General features: G+C 36.7%; 1 protein-coding gene across 7 annotated transcripts in view; it reads right to left on the reverse strand.

Moving 5' to 3' along the window:
- Positions 1 to 20,941, reverse strand: part of DMD (dystrophin) — a 2,426,617-nt gene that overhangs the window by 510,709 nt on the left and 1,894,967 nt on the right. For all 7 annotated transcript variants that reach the window (XM_072743155.1, XM_072743156.1, XM_072743160.1 and 4 more), the window contains one exon: positions 4,159 to 4,313. In XM_072743155.1, coding sequence (XP_072599256.1) covers positions 4,159 to 4,313 — 155 coding nt within the window. The remainder of the gene's footprint in view (positions 1 to 4,158; positions 4,314 to 20,941) is intronic.

The following is a 20,941-nucleotide window of genomic DNA, read 5'->3' on the forward strand; positions in this document are numbered from 1 at the left end:
TTTACCCGAGCAAGACACTAGATAAAAAGGTCAAAAGACAAAGAATCATATAAAGAGTTTTCTTGTCCTTTACCCATCAGGCACAAGGTCTGTAAGAATGTAAAATAAGATCAGTCATAGTCAAGTAGAATATGGTTTGATCTGTAGTTGACACACATAGTGTACACAGAATGTGAACTTTGAATATAAAGGTATCATTAGCTAGTAGAGAATCCAGCTCTCCTCAAAACCTTTCACACTGACCAGAACAACCATCAAGCCCCAATGGCCACTGTTTTACGATCTTATGTAAATATATAAATACAACATACATCAATATACGAGCTACTTGCATATACTCTATTTACACAAAGATCTGACTGGTTATCTTTCCAGGAAACTTAATGCTATCCAGCTACTGTATGCCAGTTTACCAGTTTATTCTTTTCACCCCCTTTGAGGCAGACATTCTCTATTGGCTGAATCAACCCCAATTACCAACTACTAGAGGTTGTTTTGTTCTGGTCCAAAATTTCCTGGGAAACCCATTGCTTTCCTGATACAAGCACCACCCCTTCTCCTTTTTCTTCCTGCTGGAATGCACATGTTCTGAGGGAGATACCAAGAAGAACGTGGAGACGTCAGGGCTGATAATGCTGAGCCATTGACCCAATGTCAGCCATCTGCCTACCTCTGATCTGCTCATTAAATGAGACAAATAGACTTCTGTAAGCTACTGAACGTGGGTTTTCTGTTACTTGAAATGGAAAGCAATCCTAATGGATACATTTTTCTCCTGTGTTGAGTTATTGGCACACCAGAACACTTGTAGTTAGTTATTGTTCACTTGTTCATTTACCTATTTAATAAAAAATGTGTTGGGGGTAGTTACTAAGTGCAAAGCTAAGTGCAGGGTATTACAGTAGATAAGCAGCCCATGTGAATACCCTCACAGAACCAATATTCTCAGAAGAGACAAAGCAAACACTTAAGGAGTGAGGTAACTCTATAATAGAGGGGGCCTAAAGAATGTGCGCTTAGGGATTGATAGTCAGAAAAGGCTTCCTGAAGGAATTGGCATTTACACTGGGGCCTGGATAATGAATAGAACTCAACCAGGCAAAGAAGAAGGAATAATACATATATATCAGGTCAGGAGGTAGTAGAGAAGATAGAGCATAGCAATGAGTACATGTACAATGAAAATAGCTCAATGTTACTTAAGTATACGTGGGGGGCCTGGGAGGAGAGACTGAGGAAGAGTAGAAAATCAGGCTGTAGTTTTAAGGAAAGGCTAAATCACACAAGACCTCAAAATCATTTAAAGGAGTATGGATTGTCTTAAGAAAATAATGGATAAGCCACTAAAGGCTTTAAAAGTCAGAGGAGAGTGAGCTACATAAATATATTGTATTTAGAAAGATCAGCCTGCATGTCGTGTAGAGAATGGATAGGGAGCAGGAAGACTAGAAGGAGGGACACCAGTTAGGTGAATGATGTAGTCATTCAAGCAAAACTTGACAGTTGAGGAGGAAGGATAAAGAGAAGTGGCTGGATTTGAAAGCTATTTCAGCACTAAACAGCTTTGTGATAGTCTAGCTATTGGGGTTGTAAAAGGAAGAGTCAAGCATGAGTTTCAATTTGGCAACTGAATGGGCTTTGGTAACGTTCACTGGAGAGGGATCATGGGAAGAGAAGCAGGCTGCATCTGGAGCAAAAGGTTGCAAGAGGGCAAAAATGAGTTCAGCCTTGGGCCCATTCAGTTTGAGATTGCGGGAGGGACATTCAAATGGAAATAAGTCAGTAGGATATGTGGGTCTGAAAGTCAAAAGATCATTGTCAGCTGCAAATGGCATAAATGGATAGTCATCAGTGGACTAAAAGGACACATGTGGATGGATTTTCACAGAGTACACGTGAGAAAGGAATGAGAAGAACTATAGAGGCATGAATCAAAACTAGTTTGGCAAACTTCTGATTCTATATGGGCCAGTGGAAAATGTAATTTGGCTGTTAACATTCTATTTAACTTTACCCATTGGAGACATATCTGTATACCTTCCTTAGGTGGTAGATTTTTAGGCACCAAGTCAAAAAATATAAACTGGGAGCCCCTTCTCTGAAGAATCCAAGATCTTAAGAAACTGATTAAAAGAAGAGAAAGCCACTTAGACATTGGAGGAGCATGGGAATGTGGAGACATGGGACTTCCAGAAAAGGCAGCACAGATGGGATAGACCTCCCACCCTGGCCTTAGTTTTATACCAGGAACAAGCTTTCTTTTTGGCCCCTTTTTAGCTTACATTCCAGAAACTCACCAAATTCATTTCTGATCTTAATTTGCTTTCCCAAAGAGGCTTCTCTTTGAGAAACAAGCATTTCCCATTGAGATCTAACTATTGAGTCTCTGATAACATTAGCTCACATATGCATAAGTCATCCCAAGCCTAATCTACCTTTATTGAACTCAACAGATACCAGATCTGTATTTGAAACAGAAAATTAAAATCTTGCCACTGAGAGGAGGCAATAACTTTTAGAATTTTTTCCAATTATCACTCCCCTATTCAAGCTTGTCCTTTCCCCACCAGGGTCCATTTGATAGGGCCCCAAACATAACTCCCCAACTTTAGGTTGAATCTTCTTTTCCATGGCCATCTGAACACCCACTGTTTGGAATTCAAGACTAGAACTGTTCTCTTCCCTCAGTACCACTAGTGTAAATCCAGTTTCCCAGGAATTTTCACTCTAATCCCTAACTCAATTACAAGATTTACTTGCTTTCTCAATTTCTGTGTATCAGTAGCTCATTATTCCTAAGAGTTTCTGCTCTTGTTTTAAAATCTGTTGTTTTTTTTACCTCCAGCCCCACCTCGATGGAGGCCTTTTCTTCTTAATAAAGGCCCCCTAATTGATGTCTTCAGTAATTCATGTCATCTTCTGGAATTTATTTACCTTCACTATAGTCTTCATCATCACTGTAGAGATACTCATTTTCCCCCTTTTTTGTCAGAACTAACAATAAGTGCCCAATAATCCTTAATTTACCATAGCATGAACAAGGTAACTACATTTTGAAAAGACGGTCATTATTCAACAAGAATTTACCAGCTTTCCGTTATATCACTTGGTTCAGGACCTCAGGATGTGTCAAATAAGAAAGAGGGTCTCTGTCCCTAGGGGATTTAGACTAATATGAAGGACCAACATTAAACAATTAGTTACATAATTCGTGTTTTTATTTAAAATTAGGATAAAACTGGGCAGCCCCGGTGGCTCAGCAGTTTAGTGTGACCTTCAGCCCAGGGCGTGATCCTGGAGACCTGGGATCGAGTCCCACATCAGGCTCCCTGCATGAGGCCTGCTTTTCCCTCTGCCTGTGTTTCTGCCTCTCTCTGTGTGTCTTTCATGAATAAATAAGTAAGTAAGTAAGTAAGTAAGTAAGTAAATAAATAAATAATAAATAAAATCTTTTTAAAAATTAGGATAAATGCTTTTAAAAGAAAAGCACAGGGGTTAAAAGAGTGTATAATAAAAGAGTGGACAGAGAATCTCCTTTGAGGAGATACTGTCTCTAAGAGCTGTTAATTTTCATTGATACAGAAGGGAAAATGAAGTTCTGAGTCATGTTATACTACACAAATTTTCTCATTGAGTATGTGGAGTGAGATACAATGTGGAGTGAGGCACCATGGACAGCTTTATAATCCCATCATGAAACCCAAAGTGACTTCCTTGTCAGATTAAGAATGGGGCAGCATGTGCCACTGTGGAATAGAACAATATTTCTTTGGATAGAATTTTCAAAATATATTGGTAAGTGGATCTTCTGGCTAAAAATCAGCATTTTGTGTTTGTCTAAACTATTAGTTATATCACTACTTTTGCAACTGTGAGCAAATCACTTAATTTCACCAGTATTCAGGTCCCTCATCTTTAAAATTCTAGAGGACTAAGGAAGCCTGGGAATTTATTTATTTATTTATTTATTTATTTATTTATTTATTTATTTATTTATTTATTTTTAAGCCTGTGAATTTAGATGGCATTTGTCACCTTGGATCCTCCGAAGCTCCAGTTTAGCAGGATTAGGAAAACAAATCTGCATGGTCTACCCAGTGTCACCACCCCATCCATCATTATAGCCAACACTAGTTTTAGAAATAATGTAGTTCATACCTTTTATGGATGCTTGCCCAAGAGGCATTGATGTTCTCTGTTATCATGTGTACTTTTCTGGTATCATCTGCAGAATAATCTCGAAGAAGTTTCAGTGCCAAATCATTTGCAACATCTACATTTATCTGCCACTGGCGGAGGTCTTTGGCCAACTGCTATGGATGCATATGAGAAAGAAAATGAATGTCAGTTTTCTCTGAAATCTTGAGTTGCAGTTTCTTAAAATTTTTCATAAATAGCCTCTGAATCCTCAGGTCAGAACATATCTATGATGAATTCTAACCTACCGTGTGATTTAGCCAATCATGACTGTATAAACTAACCCACTTATCATGACAAAACTTTTCAAATGCAGCATCTTGAGCAATACTCAGTATTGGGCATTTCAATTTAGTAGCAATTAATTGGAAATCAACTGGGCTTAATTATTTTTCTCATGGGAGAGAACAAACTATTAAAAATAAGCTCCCATATAATTATTGAGTGTGGGACACATACCAAAATTTGAACTGAAAAACAAATCTCACGTATTTCTTTCCCTCTTCATTAACTTGTTGAATTGTTTATGTAATTAGTGCCATCTACTGGCATTCAACTACAGCTGCATATAGAAAATATTAAACATCAAAAGAACAGTACTATTATTCTGGTTATGAACTTTTTGGAAGGACCAGTTTATGCATAATACTTTAATAAATATCCTCTTTTAAAATTAGAACAAAATTTCAAATGTAAGAGTTTTGCTATACCAAATGACCTATGCTTTCTTGTTTGCCTTTGACAACTGAGTATTATCTAGTTATGTATTTCATCACTTGACATACCACATATAAAATAAATAAACCAATAGTAGGTTTATCTGGAAGCATAATTAACCACTGCTCTAAGTGCACAGAGGAAGCTTCTAAGCATTCAGTTGCTAAGATGGTTATATTAAACCCAACATAGTGGGTTAATCTACTGATAAAGGGACAGAGGAATAGGAATAGGCAATTCAAACAAGAGAAAGAATAAAAGATTTCTATTTTAAAAATTAACTTTAAATAATAAAAACAGAGTATTAAATCAAGATGGCACAAACTGACACCAATTACATTAATAAAAAACACAACCTAAAGCCGGAAGGGCTGTGGTAAAACTAGCATATCCATGTACTACTGCTGGGAACAGTATCTATGAGGACAAGCTGGCAATAGACATCAAGTGACATACAAATGCTTACTCCCACTGACCTAGCAATTGTACTCCCGGTATTTTCTTCTAATAAAATATTTAAAAGAAGAGGAATATATTACAGGAATAAAGAGCTTCATTAACTAACATTGCATAAAAAATGAGAAAATTGCAATGTTTAATGAGAGGACATTATAACGCATCAACCCAATGGTCTAATGTGCAGTAAATGTGCACCAAAATCCCGAGTAACAAACAAAACACAATTTCTATCTATACTGTATTTCTTTAATCTGTAAGTCATGAACCAGAAAAGGAATACAGGAAACTGAAATGAATTGATGTTTCTGAAGAGTAGTCATTTTTGTTTTAATATTTGTTCTTTCATGTTGGTATGATGTTTATATAATAAAAGTCAAACAATAGTAATTTTAGCATAGTTCCAGTATGTTTGGGTGGACTCCTATTCCTTGAAAATGTAAAATGTATATATAATCTGGCATTTCTCAGTTAACTAGAACATTCTCTTCTTGAATAAAAACAGATAATTGCATTTATTGCATATAACAAATGGAGCCAAATAACCAAACTAGTACCAAGCATCTAAAGCCAATATCACTAACTTTTTCTATGAAAGGAAAAAGGGAGAGTTTTTAAAGGTACAGATAATAGTTGCTGCAGTATGAAGCAATTAAAATTTATCCTTATGGAATGTTGGCCTTTCCTTATATACTCATTTTATCAAGGCCCATGGCTCCTATTTTCTACTTTTGATCCTTACACTATTCAAAAACCATTTGAGGGTGAAACATACCCCTTGAAGGCTTTCCCTTTCTAGAAATATCCTAAGGTACAAAATTACCTTTCCCTCCCTTCCCTTCCTTCCTTAAGCCAAATCTACAGTGTTAAAATATGTACTGTAATTGGCCTTTATTATCCATAAGATGGTATTTGCATTTTTAAAGAAGAGTTTATTATCCATCAACTTTTTGATCTCTCATTGGTAGCATAAGAATGCACAAAACTGAGACCTATAACTTTTTTTTAGTGTTTTTAAAATTTTTTGTATATATTTTTTATTGGAGTTCGATTTGCCAACATATAGCATAACACTCAGTGATGAGACCTATAACTTGGTTACCTTTTTCCAAGTTAATTCTTTTTAAGAGATACTGTTTTCTATTAAAGAAGTATGATAAAGCAACATTAGAACTCATATACATATATATACATATAAATGTAACATAAAATATAAGCTAAAATTTATTTTTTGAAAGATTTTATTTATTTATTCATGAGAGACAGAGAGAGAGAGAGAGAGAGAGGGAAAAGCATACTCCCTGAAGAGCCAGGAGCCCAATGTGGGGCTTGATCTTAGTACCTTGAGGTCATTATCCAAGCTGAAGACAGATGCTTAACCAACTGAGCTACCCAGGTACCCTAAACTAAAATTTTAATATATGCAATTAAAATCACTTATTTTACCTAAGAAAGATAAATAATCTTGGAAGCCACCCCTCACTCATGGGTTGCTATTTGAAAAGTCTAGAGGAAAAAGGATACACTCTTTGGTTCTAATCTACACTTCATAAAATAATACCCAGAAGTTTAAGTTGAAAAGTATAATGGAATTTTCCAAAATCTGGAAAGAAATATCAAGCTAAAGCTAGAGACTTCATAGTAAATAGGTAAAAGAGTGAGGCTTGGTTTTAAATCAGAGCTTTCTGAGAAACTTTGTTTTTTTAAACAAAACAAAACAAAAAACCACAAGCCATATTTTTTTCTTCAAATTTGTATTCACATTGAAATTGAGATTTTTATACCTAAGGAAATCTTGACTGAGCCCTAGCCCTCACTGCATACTGCCCAGGTTTAAGAAGGATGTAGGATTAAAAAGAAGAAAATCCCACTGGCCTTGATTGAGCAACACTGACAGGGCAAAGGCCCTTATCTCAACTCTAAGGTTCTCAACAACAGCATTCTTGTCTCCCTTCGTAAAGACATTCACCCCAACAGACTGTTTCCCTTCCTCCTAAGGTACTATGTTGAGCAACCTGAACTTTAAACAAGTGTCTTTCAGACTACAAACAATGACCTTAACCAGTTTTGCCTACTACTGTGAAAACTCCAGACCACAGAAGGAGTGTAAATTCAAAAATACAGTAGAATTCACACGCATTCCTTTTTATTTCCAGATTCCATTTACAATGGTATATGCTACAGGGAATTGTTTGTATGGTGATCACAGTGTGTGAAGAAATTTAAAATACTGTGAACACTAGCCTATAAAAAAGATTATTTTTGTGGGTGCATACATATGTGTGTGTTTTCTATGAAGAATATAAAATGCTAAATCCCCAAAAGATTGTGTTCCCAACCAGGAAAGAAATATTTTATGTTCAAACCTAATATGGTACTGCTGTTAGTACATGCTTGGTATTTTATACTTTACTTTAGGCAGAAAAATGACTGTTGACTATGAGACAACCTGAATTAATTTCAAAAACTTTGAGTATTAAATTTTTTTCATTTTAATGTTGGTCTTCCCTTATTTTTTATTTGCAAGAATTCTTTTTTAGGGATATTGACCCTGTATGGGAGAAAACAAGGGAGGAAAAGAGGGAGTCGTTCAAAGTTTGGACCTGCTGTATTTGAATCCCAGCTTGATCACTTCCTAGTTGTGTGACAACTGGGAAAGTTAATTGCCTTCTCTGTGCCTTGATTTTCTCTTTTCTCAAATGGGTGTAGTAATAGCATCTACCTCGAAAGACTATCATGAGGGTTAATTTAGAAAATCCAGGGAATAGATTTAGAATGGTGCCTGGCCCATTCAAAGCATTCAATAAATACTAGCTTTACTAATAAAGCTTTATAATTCCTTTTTTTTCTATTACTACTACTACTACTGCTGCTACTACTACTATTTTGAATGAACCACTACTATTTTATATTCACCAAAGGGTAAGCTTGTACTGAAGGCAAAGCAAGGGACTCACTATTTTATAGACATTGTCTATAATGCTGCAGCTCTAAAAGTCTCCCTTTAATTCAGGAGATACATGTGAATACATAGACCTATAGTTAAAAATTTAAGGTTGAGTGCTGTTGAAATTTTCTTATAAATGTGTTTTGGGATAGTCACCTACAAATGAAATTACCATTTGTTCCAGGTGAGCTAGAGTTTAACATTTTTAATGACTGTGACTCAAAGGAGTTTCATGAAGTCAACACAGAGTAATGAAAAGGCATCTTCCCAGGAAGTCTTGTTTGGCCATTGTTTTGCTGTTTGATCTTATGAAAGTCATTAACCTTCAGAGTCCCAGTTTTGTTGTGTGAAAAATAGGATGGAGGTGCTTATTCTGCTTAAGCCTCAGGTTTGTCATGAGGCCAAACTCAAAACAAAACTGCTTGGGAAATTATAAAGTAGGATCCTAATATATTCATGGACAAAAGGTTCTACATATTGGGTTTCTCTCAATTTGCCTAAGATACCATATTGGCATACATGAACTAAGAAATTCATTTTTTTAAAATCTAATTCTGTGAACTAACAGTGAAGAGCTTCTTAGGTTTTAGATCTGTGCTCTGGTGATCTCCTACCCTACTCAGTATTGCAGGTGAACTGACCCCCTCCGGGGTTGACAATGTCCCAGGATTTCTTGCTAGTTGGCTTCTAGATGAGTTAGGCCAGTGAGAGGTCATGGAAGAGCGAGAGGAAAGGGGACACTCAAGTATAATTTCCCCTTCTCTCCATGTGGGCAGAGCCTTCCTTGTGTCTCCATTTCCTAAGGGGCAGCCCTTTTCTTTGTAGTGTCAGGACCCACTGTGCAGCCCCCATGATGCTTGAGTCAGCACCAGATGTTTCTGGTTTCTGGACTTTGGTAACCCTTGTTGGACCTCCCACCCTGGAGGTGGCCAATAGCTTTCTGATATTGCCAAACTCCTGTCTGGCCTACTGTCTCCTACTGGGTTCCTCAGTTCCTCCATTAGCCATGGAAGCAGTCATCAGTATTACATTTCCTCTGAAATATCTAGGGTGGTTTCCAGCCAAAACCCTGATGATCCATACTAGAGGAAATCTCACAGCAAATGACCCTGCCTACAATGACACAGTGTAATGTAACAAGCATACATTTTATTAAACAGAGATGACATCTTTCATCCTTCTCTTCCATCTCAGAGGAAGAGGTGACTCTTGCGCTATGGGAAGCTGATTCCTCCATCAAGATTCTCATCTATTCTGGGATCTGGGATCTTTCTCCGTGTACTTTTTGTGTCTTTTCAGTCTCTTGTCTCTCTGCAGGGTCTTTTTCCACAGCCTTCAAAATGAGTCCTCCCACACCACCCCCAGCCCCTCATCTTTATTTTTTATTTTTTTGAAGATTTTATTTATTTATTCATGAGAGACACAGAGAGAGGGAGAGGCAGAGACATAGGCAGAGGGAGAAGCAGGCTCCATGCAGGGAGCCCGATGTGGGACTCGATCCTGGGACTCCAGGACCATGCCCTGGGCCGAAGGCAGGCACTAAACCGCTGAGCCATCCAGGGATTCCCCGCCCCTCATCTTTAAACAGCAAGAACAAAACCTGTTCTCTATCATTAGCTTTCCTTTCATAATGAAGTTCCTTAGAAGGCCAACATTCATTCGTCTCCTCAACCTGATTACATTCCTGCCACTCTATAACTCATCAGAATCAGGCTTTTGCCAACACCACCCCACTAAAACTATTCTGACCTATCACTGCTATAAATTGGATTAGCAGTCCCAATCCTTTACCCTACCCCATACCCATGCCCTTTGCTATTTAACTTTTAATTTTCTGGTACAGAAGGCCGAGTTGAGTTTCTGGTCCTTGACAGTGAGCCTGGCCTTATGACTTGCTTTGCCTAACCCTAATGGGGTGTTTATAGAACTGCTCCCAGCAGAGGCTTGAAATGTGCTCCTGCAATGGGGCTAGCCCTTCGTGGTTTTGGCTACCGTCAAAAGATAAACATGCCCTGGGCTACATGCTCATCCTTGGAGAAGGATGAGTGACAAGTGGAGGGGAGCCACCCCATTTGACCTGCAGCATGAAGCAGTGCCACCCCAGCCAAGCTGTTACCTCGTGAAAAAAAATAAATGCTTATTGTGTGCCGCTGACATTCTGAAGTGTGCTGGTATGCAGAACGTTTGTGAAAAGAGTTAACTGATGTAGTCACCAGTGGCCAGAGTCTGTGGAAAGTCTTAGGTTCTCATTTAATTTCTTTGCAGCAACTAGTACTACTGGTTAGTCTCTTCTTGAGGGTCTGTTCTTTCCTAGTCCCCTCTCTTTGGGCAGCCTCTATAATCTCTTATGGTTTAAGTTGTTCTTTTCCTATCTTTCTCTTACATGTTGATGTTCTCCAGGGTTCTGTCCTTAGCCCAGTCTTCTCCATCTGCAGTGTAACTGGCACTTCACTGGAAGAGAAGGCAGGGAGCACACCCAAAGAGGGGGTGTATCACAATTTTCCCTTAGCCAAGTCGTCTACCTCTACTGACTGAGCTACCCAGTAGAGGGTAGAGGTACCCTCTACTGACGGGTACCCAGAGGTACCCATCTACCTCTACTGACTGAGCTACCTCTACTACTGAGCTACCTCTACTGACTGAGCACACCCAAAGAGGGGGTGTATCACAGTTTTCCCTTAGCCAAGTCGTCTACCTGACTGAACTAAGGCATAGGCTCTCATCACTTCTTGCTTGGATTCTCCAACAATGTTTTTATGGGCTCCTTTCCTCCATCTCAAACCAGCCCTTCCATCATCAAACAGTTGCTGAAGTGGTATTTTTGAAATGTAAATAGAACCATATCACTCCTCTGTAAAACCTTTCAGTGGCTCCCTATTACCTACAAGACAAAGTCCAAACCTCTCTCCATAGATTACGAGGCTCTCCTTTAGAGGACCCTCACCTACACATATACTTTCAACTTTTATTATCCTCTTTCCTTTTCCTTTCCTCTGACCCAATCCCATAATTGCCCACATGATAATACAAAACCTCTGAGAGGTTAAGTGACTTGTTGAAGGTGACAAAGCTAATCAGTGAAAGAGGCATCACAAAAATGCAAGTTTCTTGACTCCAATATTCAGAGTTCAATCTAGTTAAAGAAGATATGCTTCCATATAAATGAATTTAAGGCAAATGATTGGGCTTATTATAATTGAATACCGAAGAATATAAAATAGTCTCCTTGATGATTATAGCATGATTGGAAAATTATTGTGTATAATAAAGTAAGACATTGCCAAACAAAGACAGCAGAAAAAAACAAAGATTTGGTTTATTAAAAAAATCACTAAACAATTTAGTCCTAAGTATGAATTAATGTTCTATAAATCTCTATTGGGAAAAAGAAACACTCTTTCTTGCTTGTGTGAATTAAAATGACCTATAAAACCTCTTTATGGATTTATAATAGAAATGTTAAAATATCTGTAAGGAAGCTATTTCAAAAGTAAAGCCTCTCACCATTAACTTCAAGATTCATCTATTAAACCTCTGACATTACCAAACAACTCTGTTTCAGAAGGTAACACTCTATACAGGGGATACTATTTAAGAAAATGGCCCTCATTTTCCAGCTTACTGGAAATGATTAATCTTTTCAATAGCTTTGAGGACTACATACCAAAGTTGTTACTTTTTTGTCCTTTCAACAATGACTACAAGCTGAGAGCAGGCTAGTAAATGTGTTATCGGCCAACCCATTAGAGTTCCATTATTTTCTGTCTTACATGGCTTCATGTAATGAATTTTCATAATTAAACTAATGGCATACAATTTATTTTCCTCCCTCTTTACTTTCAGGCCCCATTTCTCTTCCAGCTTCTTTGGAATAAGTTTTATACAAAAAAGAAGGGAGGAGAGCCCTCCAAGTACTTCATTACCTTAATTTCATTATGACATTTTAGAAAGCATTCTCTTTATCTGGGCTCTGTCTTTAATTTGCTGACTTTATTAAAAGGCTTAAGTAGTGTTGCAATTAAGAAATCACCCAGCTACCCCAGGCATCTAAGAGAAGTCTGGTTGAGAGGGCATGGAAATGGTTGGGTGGAAATGACTCCAGAGAGAATGCCAAGGGACAGATCCCCAGAAAGTGGCATTTTTCTTGGCTATTTTTCAAACCCCATGAGCCTACTGTGTAGAATACATTATTGTCCACAAACATTCTGTGCAACTTCATGCCATCTGCACCTCCATTGTACTTTCTTTATGACATCACTTGAATCAGGGAGGGCTATGTAACTGATTATGGTTATTTGTCACTTACGGGCCTAAGGTCTCTGAACTGATGGCATTATTCATGTTCCCTGCCTCTTTAATCATCCAAGTGTATATATCAAGACTCAGCTATTATCAGCCTTGGTCCCTGAGTAAATAAGCTAAGTAGAACCCTCTTGTGAATCTCCAATGGACTCGTAACATTAGTAAAATACAAACTTTGTGTTAAACCTCTAGATTTGAAGGTTGTTACTGTGGTATAACTTAGACTATCCTGACAGATAAAGCTAGTCAGGTATGACCCTATCTCGGGAGGGGCAACTCTATCATCTCCAAATAGTTTGGGGCCAGGGCCAGGGATAGAATAAGCTAGTATAATGACCCATACAGAATAGGTTCTGTTGCTAATATATGATGAAAAACTACATTTCTAAAGCAGTATATAAACTTGAAGAGACAAGAAAAGATCTGCAGTCTTCATGATATGCAGATACATCTTTTGAAAGCAACTTTGAGATATAATTCATGTAGCATAAAATCTATCCATTTTGAATGTATATTTTAGTGGTTTTTAGTAGATTCAAAAAAGCCATTACCACAATCTAATTTTTTAAAGATTTATTTATTTGCTATTTTAGGGGGAGGGCAAGGCACAGAGGAAGAGAAAGAGAGTTTCAAGTAGACTCCCTGCTGTGCAGGGAAACAACATGGGGCTGGACTCATGACCCTGAGATCACTACTCGGGCCAAAATTAAGAGCCAGATGCTCAACTGACTGAGCTACCCAGGCACCCCCACAATCTAATTATGGAACATTTTCTTCAAACCCAAAAGAAACCCTGTACCATTAACAGTCCCTTTCCATCGTCCATTCTTTCCCTCCCCTAGCCTTTACTAGATACTTCATACAAATGGACTCATGAAACATGTGGTCTTCTGTGATTGGCTTCTTTCATCCAGCAAATGTTTTTGAGGTTCATCTGTGTTATAGCAGGTACTGGTACTTTATTAATTCTTATCGCCAAATAACAATCCATTGTTGGATATACCACCTTTTAAAAAAATCATTCCTTAGTTGATAAACATGTGGGGTCTTTCCACTTTTTGGCTATCACAAATAACTCTGCTACAAACATCTGTCTAAAGGCTTTGTGTAAATGTATGTTTTTACTTCTCTTGGATACATACCTGAGTGTGGTGCTGTTATGTCAGATAGAAATTTCATGTTTAATACCTACAGGAACTGCCAAACTTTTTTCCAAAGTTGTACCATTTTACATCCTCAACAGCAATGTATAAGGTTCCAATAATTCCACATTCTTGTCAACACTCATTATCATCTTTTTTATTTCAACCATCCTAGTGAGTATGAAGTGGTACCTTGTGGTTTTCATTTGTATTTTCTTAATGACTAATGATGTGGACCATCTTTTCATTGGCTTATTAGCCATTTGTACATCTTCTTTGAAGAACTATTAAAATCCTTTGTTGATTTGTAATTGGGCTATCTTTTTGTTCTTGTTGAATTATAAAGTTCTTTATGTATTCTGGATATAAGACCCTTATCAGATATTTGCAAATATTTTTTCCCATTCTGTGGGCTGTCTTTGTACTTTCTTTATGACATCACTTGCAGCACAAAAGTTTTTAACTTTGATGAAGTCCAACTTGTGTATTTTTTCTTTTGTCACTCTTGCTTTTGATATCATATAGAAGAAAACATTGCCTAACTTATCATACTCATATAGTGTCATAACAGTTTTAAAGTTTTAGTTCTTGGGGCACCTGGGAGGCTCAGTAAGTTAAGTTTCTGACTATTTTGTCTCAGGTCCAAGATCTGGGGTCCTGGGATTGAACCCCATGTAGGGCTCTGTGCTTAGCAGGGAGTCTGCTTGAGGATTCTTTCCCTTCCCCTCTGTCCCTCTGCCCTCTCTCTAAAATAAAAACATCCTTAAAAAAGTGAACTTTTAGTTCTTATATTTAGCTCTATTATAATCCATTTTTTGAGTTAATTTTTGTGTATGGTGTTAGGAGTCAAACTTTATTATTTTGTATGTGAATATTTAATTATCCAAGGACAAGGGTTTAAAAAGACTATTTTACAATATTTCTTAGCAATCTTGTCAAAAATCAATTTACCTTAAAAGCAAGGTTTTACATCTAGACTTTCAATTTTATTTATTTATTTCATTGATCTAGATATCTATCTTCTTGTCAACACCATATTGTCTTAATTATGGTAGCTTTGTAGTATATTTTAAAATTTGAAAGTGTGAGTCCCCTAACTGTTGTTTTCAAGGTTTTTTTAGGCTATTCTTTGTCCCTTGCATTTCAGTATAGATTTTAGGATCCACTTGTCTATTTCTGCAGAAAGAGCAGCTAGAATTTTGATGAGGACTGAATAAAGTCTATAGATCAATTTGAAGATATTACTATCTTAATAATATTAAGTCTTTTGGTCTGGGAACATGGGATATTTTCTCCATTTATATATATATCTTCTTTAATTTCATTCAGCATTGCTTTGTAGTTGGCAGTATAAAAGTCTTGCATTTATTCCTAAGTATTTTATTTTTTGATGTTATTCTAAATGGATTAATTTCCTGAATTTCATTTTTCAGATTACTTGTTGCTTGTGTATGAAAAATATTTTATTTATGTATTTCAATCTTATAATCTGCAAACTTGCTGAGTTTATTCATTCTAATACTCCTTAGGATATTCTGTATACAAGATCATGTCATCTGCAAATGGATAGTTTTATTTTTCCTTTCCCATCTGGGTGACTTTTATATATTTTTCTTGCCTAATTGCCCTGGCCTGAACTAGCATAGTGGTAAATACAAGTGGTGAGAGTAGCCATCCTTACCTTGTTCTTGATCATAGGTGAAGGCTTTCAGTCTTATCCTATGATGTTAGTTATAAGCTTTCCTTAGATGCCCTTTATCAGGTTGAGAAATTTCCCTTCTGTATTATTTTCCTAGGATTTCCAGGACAAAACATCACAAACTGGCTGGCTTAAAGGGACAAAATGTATTGTCTCACAGTTCTGGAGTCAAGGTATCAGCAGGCTATGCACCATCTAAAACCTATAAGGAAGAATACTTCCTTGCCTCTTCCTTACTTCTGGTGGTACCTGTCAATCCTTGGTGTTCTTCGTCTTACAGCTGTAACACTTAAATCTCTGCCTTTGTCATCACTTGGTGTTTTCCCAGTGGTGAGTGTCTTCACATGGCATTCTTTTTTCTGTGTTTGCCTCTTTAACTCTTCTTCTAAGCACACCAGTCATATTTGATTAAGAACCCATCCTACTCCAGTATGGCCTCATCTTAACTTGATCACGTCATAAATCTCCTTTCAAATAAGAACACATTCACAAATACCAGAGGTTGGGCCTTCAACGCATTTTTAAGGAGACTATTCAACCTCTAACACTTTTTATTTCTAATTTGTTGAGTGTGGGGCTTTTTTTTCTTCATGAAAGAGTTTGGACTTTGTCAAATGCTTTTTCTCCAACTATTGAAGTGACCATGTGGGTTTTGTCCTTTATTTTACTGCTGTAGACAGCTTCAACTTAGGATGGTTTGACTTAGGAATTTTTTTCACTTTATAATGGTGTGAAAGTGACAGATATTCAGTGGAAGCATAGTTCAAATTTTGAATTTTGATCTTTTCCCAGACTAATGAGTATGATACTCTCTCAGGATGCTGGGCAGTAGCTGTAAACTACAGCCCCCATCCAGCCATGTTACCATGAGGAGTAAGCAACTGATAACACTTACAGCCATTTGGTACCCATATAATAGCTCTTTTTCACTTTCAGCACAGTAGTCAATAAATTACATGGGATATTCAATACTTTTTTATAAAATAGGCTTTGTGTTAGATGATTTTGCCTGACTGTAGGCTAATATAAGTGTTCTGAGCACATTTAAGGTAGGCTAGCTAAGCTATAATATTTGATAAGTTAGGTGTATTAAATGCATTTTGGCTCATGGTATTCTCAACTTATGATAAGTTTATTGAGATATAACTCTATCGTAAGTCAAGGAAAATCTGTATGTTGATTCAATTTTGTATGTTAAACTAACCTTGTATTCCTGGAATAAACTTCACTTAGTCATGGTATATAATCCTTTCAATCTGTTGCTTTATTAGGTTTGATAGTATTTTTCTTAAGGCTTTCTGAGTCTATATTCATGAGGTATATTTGGTTTGTAGTGGGTTTTTTTCCTGTCATACCTTTAGTTGAGAATATTCATTTCTCTTCGATGTTTTGGAAGATTTTGTGAAAGGCTGCTATTAATTCATCTTTAAATGTTTGGTAAAATTCACCAGTGAAGCCGTCTGGGCCTGGTTCTTTTCTTGGAAAAGTCTTAAAACTATCAATTCAATTTCTACACTTGTTATAAGTATATTCATATTTCTTATTTCTCTCATTCACAATATCCTCTTATAATCCTTTTTATTTCTATAAGGTTGGTTCTCTCCTTTCTTCAGTCAGTTCAACTAAAGGGTTGTCAATGTTGATCTTTTCAATAATTAACTTTTAAATCTTTTGATTTTCTCTCATTTTTCTTTCCTCTGTTTCATTGATTTCACTGTAATATTTATTACTTCCTTCTTTCTGCTTGCCTTAGGTTTAATTTTCTTTTTCTAATTTCTTAAAGTGGAAGATTGGGTTACTTATTTGAAATCCTTCTTCTCCTTCTCCTTCTTCTTCTTTTTTAGAGAGAAAGGGCAGAGAGGTAGAGGAAGAGGGAGAGAATCTTAACCAGGCTCCATGCCAAGCGTGGAGCCAATGTGGGGCTACATTGCATGATCCTGAGATCATGACCTGAGCCAAAAACAAGAGTCAGATGCTTAACCAACTGAGTCACCCAGGCTCCCCCAAGATCTTTCTTCTATTTTAATTCACGTATTTATAGCTATAAATTTTGCTCTTAACATTAGTTGCATCTTATAAGTTTCAGTATGTTCTGTTTTTATTTTCATTAATTTCAAAGTATTTTTGCATTTGCTTTGCGGTTTATTTCTTGATCTGTTGGTTATTTAAGAATGTACTGTATCAGGGCAGCCCGGGTGGCTCAGCGGTTTACTGCCGCCTTCCGCCCAGGGCATGATCCTGGAGACCCGGGATTGAGTCCCATGTCAGGCTCCCCGCATGGAGCCTGCTTCTCTCTCTGCCTCTCTCTGCCTCTCTCTCTCTCTCTCTCTCTGTGTCTCTCTCTCTTTTTTTTTCTCTCTCTGTGTCTCTCATGAATAAATAAAATCTTAAAAAAATAAGAATGTACTATATCATTTTCTCATATTTGTGATTTTCTCAAATTAATTTTCATTATTGATTTTTAATTTCATTTGATGATGGTTAGAGAATCGACATTATGTAATTGAAATCATTTTAAATGTATTAAGACTTATTTCATGACCTAACATATGGTCAGTACTAAAGAATATTCCATGTACAATTTGAGAAGAATGTGTGCTCTGTTATTATTGGGTAAAGTGCCCTATGCAAGACTGTTAGGTCTTGCTAGTTCCTAGTGTTTTTCCAAGTCTCCTATTTCCTTGTTGACCTTCTGCCCAGTTCGTCCATTAGTAAAATAGGGTACTGAAATCTTTGTTTTTGTTGAATTATTTCTCCCCTCAATTCTATCAGTTTTGGTTTCCTGTATTTTTCTTAATTCTTTTCTCCTGTCCTTTCCTTGGCATGGGTCATTCCTATTGACCAAATTCACTGACTCTTCTGGCAGCTCCAATCTGATGTTGAACTCCTCTAGGAAAAATTTCATTTCAATTATTATACTTTTAAACTCCAGAATCTCCATTTGGCTCCTGTTTATAATCTCTTTATTGATATTCTCTATTTGGCAAGACATGCGTGGAGCCTTCTATATCCCCCAGGAATATGTCAGGGCTTTTCAAAGACCTCTGAGAACATCTCATTCCCCAGATCTTCCTTTTCAGTTTTTCTCTAGACCATGATTATGTCAACTGGTATCACAGCCTCAGGCAGTTACTATTTAAACAATGCTGCTGTTTGTTTTGAAAAGACATTCTGGGGATAGGGTTTTTTTCTGGGAGTTAGTGCAAAGTCAGGTCAAATAATGAATGACAAGGCCTTGTTTATAGGTTTGTTCTAGGGAGCTGCAAGACAGATCAAATAGTAATAAAGTTCTCCGAATGATATGGGTCTTTCTGAGGAACTCCAATCCTGGTCTTACCTCCCAGGTGGCTCTAAGACTGCTAATTCTCACAACTACTTGGAGCTGGCAGACAGTGATGGAATAGGCCAAGTTAAAAAGCCTCAAACCCTGCTGTTCTTACTGAAGCTTAGTAGTTAATAAAATGCTGTCAACCTTTGGTTAATTTCCTGAGTTCAGAAAAGGCAATTTTGACAATTTTTGCAATTTGTTGCTTTTATGGAGGAGTATGTTTATAGAGTTGCTACATTATATTTTTGTGCATGATAAGTTGAACTATGAAAAGGAAAGAAGGCAAAATATGGTGTAATCAGAGCATAATGTTATTCAAGTATTGGTGACTGTGCATTAAATATTTATATAGTATAGCAGTACCTGGGGAAACTAGCCCATTACTTCCTCTGCTCTATCAGTGATGTAGAAAGCACTCTGATTGTATGCTTTGAGAAGTATAATAGCTTCATACATACTTTGGGAGGAAAAATGCAATTAGGTTATTGATTCTTTCTTCTTAATCATGTGGAAGCTTTAGGGGAGAATAAAAGGGAATAAAGAAAATGCATGAAGAAATGGCAGGTCCTGGCAAGAAGATTTCTGATGTTTTACATTACAGTATCAGAAATCCAAACCTCAAACTACCAGTGTGAAGCAATTTGCTGATTTAATTTTGTGTAAGTCAAAAAGTAAATAAAATATTTGTAAAGAAAATTCAGCTTCCACTATTGTGCATATCCTTATGGCAGATAAGGATATGATCTAATAACACCTATCCCCCCAAATAATTAAAACTACAGTTTTCTACTTCCATATTTGAAGAAGTTCTCCATTAGCTTCTTTCCTAGTAAAATAATTTGAGATCCTTGAATGCCTACTGTATTTACTATATGTAACAAGTTCAACTTTTTAAATTAATTACGTGATTACAGTATATCTATGTTTCAAGTTCCCTTAAGAATGTCTTCAAAACAGAGATATTTTGCAGCCTTGGAAATGTTTATTTAATAATTTGATAAATTATTGGATTTCTCGCCTCAGATAGTTTTAAGTATTATAGAGCCAAATCAGCTAGGCTCAAACAAGATTTCACTTCTCTATTGAATTCATGTACTCTTAGCTCAGCCAAGCACAAAACAGCTAATGCCGTCACGTTTGAAAAGCTTTTATGCTGAATTTGACACAAAAGCAATCACAAAGCAGACAAAAAAGGAATTTCTCTTTCAAAAGCTGAAAGGGGAAAAAATAAATGAAAACTCTGAGCCTGGGTAAATCTCTCTTGACACTGGAAAAGAAAGCTTAAAATCATCAAGAAATAATTTTTCCAAAGAACTCATTGCCAACTTTGGACCAATCTTAATAGTCTGGGGAACAGGTTGTGAAGTCAACCAAGATTCTGCCAAATAAAATAAATCCCGCAATGCCCGCTGCTGGCAGTTTTAGGTTGCCAATGTCACACCATCTTACCTCTTATGAAAGTTAAATGGCATCATCTCTCACAGGATTCTGTCATAGTTTATTGGCAGAGAGTTTGATTAAAATGGAAATCCTGTATGATTTTCCCTAACATCTGTCTTTCCATCTCAAAAAAAAAAAAAAAAAGTATTGTTTTATCAGGACCACAGAGAAGATCAAACGATGTCATATGGTTAACAAAATCAGCTACTTACTACATTGTGTTTTGGTTTCCAATAAATTAAGGGTTATATAGGAAACAAACTGCAATATCATGGGCATCTCTTAATGACCTGCTCATTAATTATCTAAATGATGGGCTATCTATAGCTTGTTCTTTTGATAAATCAAGACTCTCCTGTTGCCATCTCCTTCCAGGCTGACTATGGTTTCAAAATGGACCGTCCCTGGATGTTTCCTCAGATCTGACTCCTTTTCTGTTATGTGCTTGTTGTTGTCCCCATTTTTTTCTCCACTACTTTTTTTAACCAAGAGGAGGAGGCTGTCTGAATGTCCTATCAGTAAGGAAATGGTTGAGGGTGGAACTTAATGAGATGTTGTAAATAACTTAAAATGATAATTATAAAAAGTTATAAAGCAAAATATATAGATATTTATGTAATGACACTAAGTTTAAAGTCAGAATTCAAAATTTTATCTCTATTAGGACATTGAAAATATGTAGATAAGAAATGAAAGTGATATAGATAAAGATG

Source organism: Vulpes vulpes, chromosome X (genome assembly GCF_048418805.1).
Source record: "Vulpes vulpes isolate BD-2025 chromosome X, VulVul3, whole genome shotgun sequence".
NCBI classification, from domain to species: Eukaryota; Metazoa; Chordata; class Mammalia; order Carnivora; family Canidae; genus Vulpes; species Vulpes vulpes.